The 12,483-nt window shown below is 51.9% G+C and overlaps 1 protein-coding gene across 6 annotated transcripts in view; it reads right to left on the reverse strand.

Annotated features, from left to right (window-relative positions):
* CGNL1 (cingulin like 1) overlaps nucleotides 1-12,483 on the reverse strand; it is a 47,393-nt gene that overhangs the window by 25,932 nt on the left and 8,978 nt on the right. For 4 of the 6 annotated variants that reach the window (XM_055002371.1, XM_055002368.1, XM_055002367.1 and 1 more), the window contains exons 2-7: nucleotides 5,123-6,741; nucleotides 4,469-4,563; nucleotides 3,886-3,979; nucleotides 3,167-3,268; nucleotides 2,161-2,309; nucleotides 779-914 (exon numbers count right to left, since the gene is read on the reverse strand). In XM_055002371.1, coding sequence (XP_054858346.1) covers nucleotides 779-914; nucleotides 2,161-2,309; nucleotides 3,167-3,268; nucleotides 3,886-3,979; nucleotides 4,469-4,563; nucleotides 5,123-6,721 — 2,175 coding nt within the window. In that variant the 5' untranslated portion in view covers nucleotides 6,722-6,741. The remainder of the gene's footprint in view (nucleotides 1-778; nucleotides 915-2,160; nucleotides 2,310-3,166; nucleotides 3,269-3,885; nucleotides 3,980-4,468; nucleotides 4,564-5,122; nucleotides 6,742-12,483) is intronic. The other 2 variants (XM_055002370.1, XM_055002369.1) reach the window with 2 other exon arrangements.

Here is a 12,483-nt window from a genome sequence, read left to right on the forward strand (position 1 = left end):
TCTGTCTTGGCTCAATCCTTGCTCCAGCCCAAACTAGAGGGCCTTGCTGAGGGCAGAAGGCAGGTAAACCAAAGAGAACAGATGCAGCTCAGGAGAGTGAAGCATCTCCTGACCTTTTAACCACCTAACTACAGCCACAGAGCTGCTGCCATTTTGCAACCTGCAGAAGTGAATGGGGAGAGCACAGGAAAATGTAAAATCATCTCCAGCTGTTTTCCCCGCAGGGAGAAAATGTGGGATCCCCAGCCCTTTTCTATGCGTGGGGGTGGGAGGGGGTGATCAGGAAAAAACTGTCCCTGCTACTTTTCTTAGCACCTGACCCCAGAGATACCCCCCTGGCCATCCTCTGGAAATTCTGATCAAACCAGACAGTTCTTTGAGTGGCGACGAATCTTAAAGGCAGGAGAGCGCTTGGCACTGCAGCCTGCAAAAGCCTGATTTGTCTCTCCTGATGGTCACTATGTTGGAGCTTTCCTAGACTTTTAGTTCTTACACACCCACCAGGGGGAACCCACCCACCCCCAAAGAGTTACAGAATTTCTTCCTCAGGTAAAAAACCCTCAGCCTCTTCCATGAGTGGCATTCCTCAAAAAAGGGCATTCCAAGTGGCCACACATCACTCAAGCCCAGAGCTACCCAGAATCAGGGTCGCTGCCGATTTCTCCGATTGCGCATGAAACAAAAAGCACTTCCTGAAAGCCAATTTTAATCTCCCGGGGATCTGCCGGGCAACCTTTCCAGGGCCGGCTGCGGCAACTGCTGCACTGCTGCGGCTCACCTCAATCAGAAGCCCCCGCTCCCCGCCCTCAGCATGCTTCGCTGCATCCAGTTCATCGTGCATCTCTGAGAGCTGATCTTGCAGGTCCCGGATTTCGGTCTGGTGCTGCTCCCTCTCCATTTTCACTTGGAACAGCCTCAAGAGGGAAAGAAAGAAACGTAAGCGTGGGCGGGGGGGGGGGGCAGCCCGTTCCAGAGTGCCTCCTTCCCCCTCTGAACCTCTCAAGCCAAAGGGGGGGGGGCACATAACCAGTTATCTCCCAGCACTCCAGAAGATGCATTTTATTCACTTGCATTTTTGGCCACTGTGGCTGCAGCTGTAATTGATTACTGCTTTATTTTCAATGCCATGGGATGTTTTACTGCAAAGTTTTGCTGGCAGCAGTGGCTCTGAGAGTTCTCTTTTTACAGTGGTAATAACAACAAACAGAAAGAATGATGGTGCAAGCAGAGAAGAAAATTCCAGCCTTTCACTAAACACTGGTGGAAAAGCCTCGGTTTCTAACCCCTGCAGCAAAGCAAGACAGCCACAGAACACAGAAAGTGCCCCCTCTCCTCTGCCAAGCAGGGGCCCCACCCCTCCTTTCCACCCTCCATGCAGCCCATTCCTAGGACTGCATATCCCTGGGCAGAAGGGGCCCAGCAGCCACCCAGAATGCCAGAAGCAAGAGCGCCATTGCTGGTGGGCTCCCTCCCGATGCAACTCATACTCCTGGAAGAAAGGGCCGGGTCAGCTGCAGTGGAAGCAATCAGCTTGGGAATTGTGGAGGTCAGTTCCCCAGGCTCTCTCCTCCCCCCCTCCAAAACTCAGGCAGACGTCTACTTGATCCTCCTTCCCTAACTAGGCCGAGGACAGAAGAGGTGAGGCAATGCGGCCACCCCAGCCAAAGAGGAAGCGAGCAGCTGTGCACCCGGGAGGCTGCAGGGGAAAGCTCAGGAACAGCAGCAGAAGCAACCAGCTTGGCACTGCCTTTGAAAGAGATCTCCCTGTTGACTCATCACCGACAAGGATGGTCAGGAGAGCAGGACGTCTCTGACTGGAGCCAGAGGGGCTTGCTGTAGCCAGCCAAAAGGATGCGAGCCCCAAGCAAGATTTCTTCCTGTAATTGGCTCTACTGAGGGCTGGCATTGCTCAGGAAGGGGCAGCCGGTGCTGGCGGAAAGTGAGGGAGGAGGGGGAGGGGGCAGTAGCAGGAGAAGCACCTAATGACCAAGAATAAAGGCGTTTTGAAAGAGGAAAGCAGGTTTGCCATAGCCCAGGATTCTACTGGACTTGGTACCAAGAGAGAGAAATCAAGATCGGGTCTGTGGGATTCTAGAGTCATTCTTAAGGGGAGAACAATAACCACAGAGGGGGTGGGGGGAGATGCAGCACACAACACACTCTTCGATGCTTTGCCGGAGGTCCTTCTCGCTCTCCTCGACACGCTTGCGGAAGGCTTCTTTCTGCTCCAGAGTCTCTTGAAGCTGCCGCTGCAGCAACTTCAGCTCCGCTCTCGTTGCATCTCTCTCTCCTTTGATATTCTGCTGATTCTGAATAGGGAGCATCAAAAATTTGTTGTGCCAACGGAACGCAAAAACCTGGGAGGTGGTGGTGGTGTTTGTTTCCCTGCCCCCCCCCCAATCCCAGAACTGTGCAAACACAGAAAGGGTCAGGTCAGCCTCCCAGCTAAGGGACCCATTTAAAGATGACATTCTAGGGACCATTTTGGAGAATGTGATGTTTGAAAGCAAACAGGTGTCTTACCCTGGCAGGCACAAGAGACAGATTTTTCAAAATGAGAGGAATCCGTTTAAGGGTGCAACTCTGCAGGCTCAGCTTTGGTTGCTGCAATGCTTATGGCAACCTTGCTCCTGGCAGGTGTGTCTTAGAGGGACCCGGCCTGGGAGCGTGCAGACAACTCGAGTCCAAATCACCAGGCAGCAAGTGCACCACTGAAGCTGCTGTTGGCGTCTCTGCATTTTCTGCCCATGTCAACGGGATTCATTGATACAGGATAGCCAACCAGCATTGGCTGCAACTCAGTGTGTGTGTGTGTGGGGGGGGGGGGGGTCATGCCTGGCCACATTTGAGCCCGGGCACCTTCGATTAAGCATAGGTAGAGCACTGACCTATCCTGAGCCTAAAAGGCTGTGGGCTCCATGAGCAGATACCTGACTGGCACGCAGAAGGCCCCAGCTTCAGTCCCATTACAGGATTGCAGACTGCAAGCGGTGAGAGATTTTTCTCTGCCTGCGGCCTGGAAAGCCACTGCCTGCTCAGAGTGGTCCTAGATGACCCAGCGATCAGCAGGAGGAATCTCTGAAACAAGCTGTATTTTCCACTACAGGCATGAGCCGTAGAGCTTCAGAGTGCTTTGGCCTTCTTGTTACAACGGGAGAGCCCCTACCTTGACCCCAAGATCCAGAGCTCTCTGTAGTTCCAAAACCTCCTTTTCCAATCTCTCCTTCTGTTCCACCAGTGCTTTGACTTCAGCTGAAGTATCGGAAACCTGCAGTTAAAATAACATGAGTTAGTTTGTTAACACCTTACTGGATCTGACTTAACATGGTGGAACAGATTGTCTTTTTAAGAAAAAGAACTAAGATAAATTACAGCACAAAAGAGAGTGCTTAAGGCCAGGGGGTCTGGAAACAGAACAAAAGGGGTGGGGGGAAGGCGAGGGACCAGGGACAGCTTGGGGGGGCCTGTGGCTGCGGGACAGAAGCACAGCAGAACACAAGCCAGACTCCCAGCATGCAGCCAGAAGTTTTTTCATTTTTTCATGGCCTTTCTGGGGGAGCGTGGGCCTCCCCAGAGAGCCAAGTCTGAAGGTGCAGGACTAGTCTCAGCCATCTGTGCTCAATTGTTCCCAGTAGAAAGTAGCGTGTGTAACCGGCACAACGTAGTGCTCTAAAGTACATGTGGATTTGCACAAGCTGGGGATGGGTGGGTTACGGAACGTTTCCTAGCTTGGAAAGGAAGAGGAGAGCCCCTGCTCAGCTCAGGCAACGCTCCACGTGCATTCCACCATCCCTAATAACTCTTCCTTCCACCAACAACCCAAGTCTGGATGAAACTAACAATTCTTTCACAGCGACACAACATGGCTGTGTCTGTGTGAGTTACCTGCGTGCTCCCAGCTGCTCGAGACTTCAAAGTCTGGATTTTCTCAAATACCAAGTTGACCTTCCTCTTTGTTGCGTCATCATTTTCGCTGCTTCTAAAACATGAACAATGTCAGCCAGCAGGGCGAGGACTTGGGGCCTGCTGCTGCCACTTGCCAAGCTCCCAATTCCTCCAGCAGCCTCCAAGAGCGCCTTCTTATGGAAACAAGTTCAAGCACCAACATTTGCTAGCCGAGAAAGACAGCAGTGCATGTTTCTTGATTTAAAATACTAATATCCCATTTAGAAACAAATCTAGAACGCAGCAAGAGCAAAATTCAATTACCAAAAAACCATGGAAAATAAAAAAGTGGCACCAAAACAGACAGCCCAGCAGATATACTAATAAGGCCTGCAACTGACACCCCCCCCCCGCCCAAGTCTGCAATGGAACCATCAAAGCAGTAGTCAAGCACAAAGATGGAGCTTCTGAGAAACTCCCCAAGGGAGAGCCACCTTTTTTGAGGACCTGAACACCCAGAGGGCCTTGGGCTATGCCCACCTCAATCCCAACGCCACTCCCGCTGTCGTTCCACATTACTCACCCTTCTTTGAGGTAGTTATAGAGGATCTGCTTGGCAGTTTCCTCATTGGTTTGCTGCGCAAGTTCCTGCTGGCCCTTCAGCAAATCAGGCGTTGCCTAGAAAGAGACATACAGGAACTGGTCAGGCGCCCATGGAAGGGGGCCTCTCAAATCCAGCTGGCCTTTGCCACAAACAGGCCTTTGGTGCTTGCACCGTGGGATCCCAGGGCTTGGCCCAGAATCCTTTGCAGTGTCATTGAGGATGCAACTGCCTCAACGCTAAGCTTTGCACACTGTGAGAGATCCCAGATCCTTCACCAAATCCCTAAAAAATGACTGGGGAAGGGAGAAAAAAGAAAGTTGACAGACAGTTCTGTGTTGGCCCTGGGGTTAGATGAGATCATCCAGCTCCTCTTATTTGATATTTTGCTTTGGGAACAGAGATCGCTCTAATATGAACATCAAAACATCTGCTCTATCTGAACAAAATATCCTCCCCAGAGGATGGAGTTCAGTTGAACCCTTCCCCCCCACACAAACATTTCATACCACAGTCTCTCTGCCCTAAGGGCTGAGCTGCAACTGACCATTCATTTCACATTTGCAAGTGTTGTATCTTGGAAATTCTGCACCCCAGCCCTGGTGAAAGCCAACATACCGCATTCCTGCAAATTACCTGTGCATTTGAAGCAGAAGGAAAAGATTTTGCAGAAATTTTCTTTGCTCCCAAGTCAGGAATCATTGCAATCCTGTTTGATATCAAGAGAGTGGAAGTCACGGTTTTCTTTTCACTTTTGTTGGTCTGGAGCGGAAGCGTGGATGCCTTACAACCCAAGTCCTCACCCATGAGATTATTTTGTTGGTGATACTGCAAGGAATTGAAATGGCTGCTGTGAGAATCTCGACGCGTTGCCTGGAGTTTACCAACCGTCCGAGGGACAATCTGATCCCCAAGAGACGGTGACTTCCGATCTCGAGGTAATGGCTTCTTCAAACTTACTTGGGGTGGCAGTTGCAAGCGCTCAGAGGATTTACTCAGATCTTTACTGCATTCATCGAAACAATCAGAATTCACTTGGAGGCCAGAGGGCAGGACGCTGTCCACGCTCCTTGACCGCTTACGATCATCTGGGTGAATTCTGCTCCTGATCCCCAGCCGGCCTCTTCTCGGGGGACCAGCCTTCTTATCAAACTTCTCAATAAGCTGATCCACGGCAGGGATGGAGCCAGTGTCAATGTCACGGCCAGTCCCAGGCAAAAATGGGATGTATCTCCTATTTTCGTGACGGTTAACATTGTCGGCGTAAATGGCACACTCTTGGTCATCTAAGAAGAACTTGTACAAGGAAGCTGCAGACGTTGGAGTAGTTGACGAAGTTGATGACCGTCGAGAGCCATTCAGTACTGATCCCGCTGAATCTTGTCTGCGGAAGGGGAGGAGGTCGGGCTGGCATTTCCTCGTTTCTTGAGAGGTGGGTGAACTCACAGCATAAGTGGATCCACCACTAGAAGAAAGTGACCCGTGCGCTCCATTAGGACCGTCTATGACACTGGCACTTTCTGGTTCCTGCTCGCTTCTGTCCTGACCAGCTGTCAGCGTACTCAAATCCACTGTTTTCAGATTTGCTTTGGCCAGTTCTGCAAACTGGAGACTTGTTTTATCCAATGATACCAGCTTTCGCGGTGAGCTCCGAGGCTTGGTGTCAGGTTTCTCTTCATCTGCAACAGATTTGGATTTACTGAACAAAGAAGTCTGAAAGGAATCCAAGTTCAAAGTATTCTTTTCAGGATCGTAGGGCTGCAGAAGCTCTGGGTGCCGCTGAAAATTCAAGAGGCTGGAGGGCTGAGGGGGACCAGCACTGAAATGGGATGCACTCTTCTCTTCCTCACCTGCACTGGCCAGCTTTACGCCTTGAAGCATCCCTGAAGATGCGTCAGGCAGTTCTAAACACTGGCTGTCCTCATCATTTTCTTCCTCAAGTTCAGGAGTGGAAGCAGAATCCAGTGCTGCTCTGTTAAGTGCCAGAGATGCAACCCGCTGGCCGTTTTCCGATGCCGAAAGGTGTTCAGGCGAATTCCCTTCTGTATTGTTGAGCACGACGTAGGGGTGACCATCAATCCCCTGGACCCGAATGCTGACCCCGTAAGACCCTGCCTTTGAGTTCTGGGTGTTCTCGGCCTTGGAGGCCTCACTGTTTGCAAGCCTCAAGTGGACCCCCCGACACTGATGCTGTGGCTGTTGCACACACTTAAAATTGCCCAAACAGGACTCCATGACCCTCTCAGGTCTGCGCTCTGCAAAATGGAGAGAGGAAACGTGAGATGGGTCCCCAACCTTTTCCTAACACCCTGCCAAGCTTCCCCTCCCAAAGCCTTAGGTGCTCTGCAGAAGTGGTTCGGGTTTGCCAAGACGGACACATAAAAAAGCAAGCCAGACACATCTCATCCATTTGCAGCTGGCCAACCGCCACCCAAGAACTACTCTGTGAATTTATAGCCCATGTTTGTGTGTGCGCATGAATGGGAGGGGCGGTCTTCAGGGACACCTTGGGCCCACTGCTCTCCACTCCCGCTAACAGCCCAATCCCCATTTTTGCTCCCTTTACTTCTTCAGCAAACAACCAAGGCCTGCAATTTGGCAATCCCTGGGTCAGAACTGTACAAAATATTTAACTGGATAGGGCATTTCCTGCTGTATCAGCTTTTGGGTCTGGGCCAGAAAACTTATCTTCAGCAGCTGGTGATTTGATTTCAAGTGAACAAAAGAAAGGGGAGGTGGAGAACTGCTGTTCTCTCCCAAAGCTGAAAGCCCCGATTCAATTATGCTATTTGTTGATAACCGGCTATTTTCTTCGCAGTTGTTTAACATTTTAAAAGGTACCCAACTCTGACAGACATGAGTTTTCAAGATTAAGGGTGCCTCAATCAGCAATTGTTTTTTAAAAAAGCCATGCTACCTGGGGAAGAATGCCATAATTTCAGAGCTAGATGGAAGCACCACGCCTGTGGGAGGAGGCTGAATTCTTGGCATAGCAGCAAAGGCCAAGGCAGCCTCTCAGCCAAAGGAACAGCAAACTCTTTCCAAGCATACACCAGCTTCACTCGCTATTGTTCAATGTCAAGTTAGTGCCACACTACCAAGAGATGTGCCCAGACTTCTCTGCTCTGTTGCTAGAAGTCCCCCTGCCCGTTGGCATGAACCAGGTGTTCTGGAGTCTGTCCATCACAACCATGTGTGAATCTACCTCATTGTCTCCCAGTTCCATTGGCCCCAGCATTCCTTCCCATCTCCTGCCTTCATTCATGCACAACCTGCTCCCCTTTCACAGCAAGAAAAGTGCAGCAGGCCCACCTGCAGGGTGCTGACCAAAAACAGCAATGGGATACTCAACTGGCCGAGCAAGAAGAGGAAAAAACAGGTGGGCCAACAGCTGGAGGAAGCAGCCTCCACTGCTCTGTCCCACTGCTCAGCTGGCCACAGACTTCCCTGCTGCGTTCAGCTTCCTTTCTGCGCACAATCGCGTCTTGCAGCAGTGGCCCAGCTTCCAGCTATTATGCGAGAGGACCACGCGGAAACAATGCCTCTGGCCTAATCACAAGGAGGCAGGTCCAGCGTCCTCGGAAGAGATCAACAAGTGCGCCTCTGGATTTAGACAGACTGTAAGAAGAAGCCACACGGGACTCTTGCTATCAGCACCTGGCTTTAGCCAGTGGCAGAATGAACCTCCCTGTTGCTCTCTGAAAATTCCCACTGCAAAGACGAGAGGCCAGCCACCCCCAGCGCCTTCCCAGTTGAATCCCGGCTGGTTCCTGTCTCCAAGGGCCAGGGCTGTGAGACAGGGGGAGGGAGACTCCTCTGGACTCCACACAAGTTTGCTGTTCCACCCTCTCATGAAAACTTGTCTGGAATCCGTCCTGAGAAAATGCTGTGTTGGCCCTGGAGCTGATGAGGAGACAACAGGCAACTTCCACAAAAAAGGGACAGGTTGAAATGTAGAGCCAAGCTCTCTTTAAGTGGAGATGCCCAAGACTGAGCCCGGGACTCTCTGCCCGCGAAGCCACTGCGCTGCTCCTGCCCAGCAGTCCCCCCTGTAATTCATCTGCTGCTTGTCTACCTGTCTTCATCAACGGGCTCTGCCTGCATCTTTGTAAAGAGAGCAAGCATAAGGCAAACCCCACAGGCCTCCATAGGAACCCATAGCCTTCAGCGCTGCTGCCCCTGGATGGCTCCAGGAAGAAGCAAGTCCAATCCCATGTGGAGGCTTGAGGGCAAAAGTTTACAGACAGGGCTCCAAAGGCATGGCATGAACTTGCCGGGACTGCCAAGAACCACATGTTTTATCCTCAAATTAAAACCAGCAGGGAGGAGTCACAGAGTTCCCAGGTCTCCCCATTACCAGTTCACCCCCCCCCCCCGCAAACAAGTCCAAACACACACATCCTTGCTTATTGCAGGGGGCATAGGAAAGGTGGGGGGCCCTTCGGCGACCAGTTGGGACTACTCTGTGGCAGCTCTGGCTCGGCGGCTGCTAGCCAGGGGGGCTGTGTGACTGGCAGGTCTGCTTGCGCCTGGAACTGCTTATGTGAGAAGAGCTACAGGAAGGAGCCTTTAAGCTGTTTTATCAGCTGCTCCCTCCGGATCAGCTGGGAATTCCTTTCCAGACCACTGTGTCAGAATCCACATTCAAATTCAATTTTCTAAGGATTAAAACCCAGCTGCAAGTATTTTAGTGGCTCACATTATTTTTAAACAACATTTTAAAAAGTACATGGCTGTAAAAAAGCCCAAGGCATTGCAACAAAAAACCTCCAGTGCTTTAGAAAAACAAAACACGACACTTTTTGCCACTTGCTTTCGTTGTGACAACTTCCCTTCTTGGTGCTCTGCAAGACAATGTGGGGAAAGGAAGCACGTGTTCAGTGGCATGTGCATCCAGAACTGGACAAAAATTTCCAGGCTGCAGAATCCGTTGCTTAGCAACCAAAGAAAGCAAACATTCTTAGGTGCCAACCAAGACCAAAGTTTCAGCCCAAGCCCCATGAGTTGTGCCAACCCTGCCAATTTGCCAGCCCTCACCCACAAAGCCCTTTTCTGCCAGGGTAGCAGCATTGCAGGAGACCTTCCAACGCCACTTATTTAACCCTCCTTCCATTTTAAACTTACCTCCAAGACAAGGTGGATAGCCAGTCCCACAAGCCAGGGGGAGCACACAAGGGCCCAGTAGCATTCAGCCAGGCTGCCAGCTGTGCTCACAGGTTTTTCCCACACTGGAAGCCATTCAAAGAGGGGAGCAAGAGGCAGGCCCTTACGCAAGAAGCAGGGAATGCTCGGGGTGTGAGGGAGGCTCAGGGGCTGGCAGCAATCAAGTCAAAGGGGCTCCGATTCCCCAGCAAACCAAAACAGCCAAGAGCAGGGGAGGAGGAATGCCCTGAGCTGCGGCAGAGGAGGACGCCTGCAGATGCCTGTTACAAGCAGGTGGACAAGAGACCTGAAGCGAGGAAATGGCAAGCTCACCACAATTCTTGGGAAGATGGAAACAATTTTCCAGGACCAATGGCTGTGCCAGGCACATCCACTGTCAAATGCCTGCGCCCCCCCCCCGACAAATCAATCCAACCTGAACGTTGCCCCCCTCCTTCCCTTCCCTTCCTCCCCCCCCCCCTCTCGCCCGTGTACAATCAGCAGGGGTGGATGTTAAGGATGAGGACTGCCATCTTGGGGATCACAAACTGCAAATTTTATGTGTACTGTGGCTGTTTGATTTTACTGTAAATTGTATTTATGCCTGTTGTAACCCACCCTGAGCCCATTTGTGGGGCGGGTGGGCTAGAAATTGAATTAAATAAATAAATAAATAAAAATAAACCAGGTGGACACCTTACCAAGGCAGCAGGTGATATACCAGATGAAAACCTACCCTGCGTTTTCTAGCTTCACCTGCCAGGGCCCAACCTCAAGGACAGTGGACAGCAGTTCCACATGCGCACTCCGCCCAACCCTGGCCAAAGGAAGGACCAGCAGGGGAACCAGTCAGGCGAGGTTGTGTGGCCATGCCAGACTCCTGGCCAAGTTTGCCCACCTGCCTGCGCAACCAGCTCCTGCCAGAACAGAGGCAGCCCAAGATGCTTTGATGCACAAGGTGGACAAGACTGCCGAGTCTTTGGCCTCTTGGGGCCCTGCAATGCTCATGCCAGAATCTAGCACCTCAGGCAGGCTTAACGTGAGGCTGGCCCTGCCTTGCCTCCCCTAACTGCCCATGGGAGAGGAGCCAGCTTTGCACAGAATGGCACTGGGATCCTGCACCCAGCATCCTTCTGGGCCTGCATAGGTATAAATACTTAACCACCACCTTTCAAGGCCCAGGAGACCACGGGACTCGTCCCCACCGCTAGGCTGCCAGCACAGCCAGCCCCAGCTCCCCTTGTCCTGCCAAACCAGTTTCCTGGCCTCGTCACTGCTCCCTCCGCCTCAGGTGGCTTTCGGCCAGCCTCTGTGTTTTCTTTGGGACTTTCACTGGAAGACAGACCACTTTCCATTTATTATGCCTCACCTCAGAGCAAGAGGCCCGTGGTGGGCAACAGTGGGCAGCGGAGAGCCAAGAGAAGCTGTCCTCGGGGCGGCAGAGGGAGAGAAAGTGGAGCACCACATCACAACTCACATCAAAATTGACTGGGCGGTTTATGAAGTGTATGCAATAGTGGGAGTAATCCAACGCCACCTTTTGGGATTCGCCAAAGCCCACACAATGACTGCTACCAAGAGAGCTCAGGCCCCTGGGGAATCCCGTTAAGGATTCAGAATATTCATTACGGATACATAAAGGCTCTCTCCCCTGAAACCAGATATTGTATGAAGATGAGTGTAAACCTCTCAATGACTTTATTTTAATGAAAAGCAGCCAGCAAAGACTGCCCATTTCATTGGTGCAACATCCATGCAGGGGCTGTCCCTTTCCCTGGATCACAACCCTCCCCTCCAATTGCTTTCCTACCTGTGTGTGCGTGTGCATGGCAGGGAGGCACCAAACAGCTAAAGGTCAGACCCCTTTGATCGGAAAAACAGTCTGTTGGGAAGTACCTTAGTAGCCTGTGAAAGCTGGTTGTTGTTTTATCTGAAAAACTATTTGGGAACCTCTCTGCCCCTGGTGTGCGGGATTCAGCGAGGCCTTGGCTCAAACCACTGGTCCATCCTGCCCAATGCTGCCCTCTGACTAGCTGGCAGCCTGTGAGGTCGCCATGGGCGAGGCTAGGGACTAGCCTGGGACCTCCTTCATGCCATGTAGGGGCTCTGAGCTGCAAGTTCTCAGCCAGTTGTGTGTAGTGGTTATGAGCGGCAGGACTCTAATCTGGAGAGCCGGGTTTGATTCCCCATTCCTCCACTTGAAGCCAGCTGGGTGACCTTGGGTCAGCCTTGGGTTGGTCACAGCTCTCTCGGAGCTCTCTCAGCCCCACCCACCTCACAGGGCGATTATTGTGGCGGGGATAATGACATACTTTGTAAACCGCTTTGAGTGGGTGTTAAAGTTGTCCTGAAGGGCGGTATATAAATTGAATGTTGTTGCTGTTATTACAGAGCAGAGTCTGCCGTGGGCACAACTAGGCAGTGGGAATAAAATTCCTTGAAGCTTTGCTTGCTGCCAAGTGACTCCAAGTGAGCACCGGGGCCAAGCAAGCCCAGGGGTGGCACACTGTGTTCCGTGACCAAAGGTCAGTGGAAAGATGCTCTGATGCTGGGCTTTCCCTGGCGCCATCCAGTCCCATCTGCACTCCACAGGAGCCATGCAATGCTGGACTCTCACCATGTTAATTGACCAACCGGGTACTGCAGCCTTGGGCCAAGCACCACGGCGGGGGCAAAGATGCGCTTGAGCCCACCCCATACAAGGACATCAACACTCCAACAGAAAACGGCCCCATTTTGTGCCGCCCAGCACTGCCTGAGTTCCCCCACATCAAAGCCTTCTGGCATTTTGCAGGTTTCCAGGTTGCTCTTTCTGCATCTCCACTGAGCCTACTCCGCTCCAGACCAGCTCTTGC

Source organism: Eublepharis macularius, chromosome 18, assembly GCF_028583425.1.
Source record: "Eublepharis macularius isolate TG4126 chromosome 18, MPM_Emac_v1.0, whole genome shotgun sequence".
Lineage (NCBI taxonomy): Eukaryota > Metazoa > Chordata > Lepidosauria > Squamata > Eublepharidae > Eublepharis > Eublepharis macularius.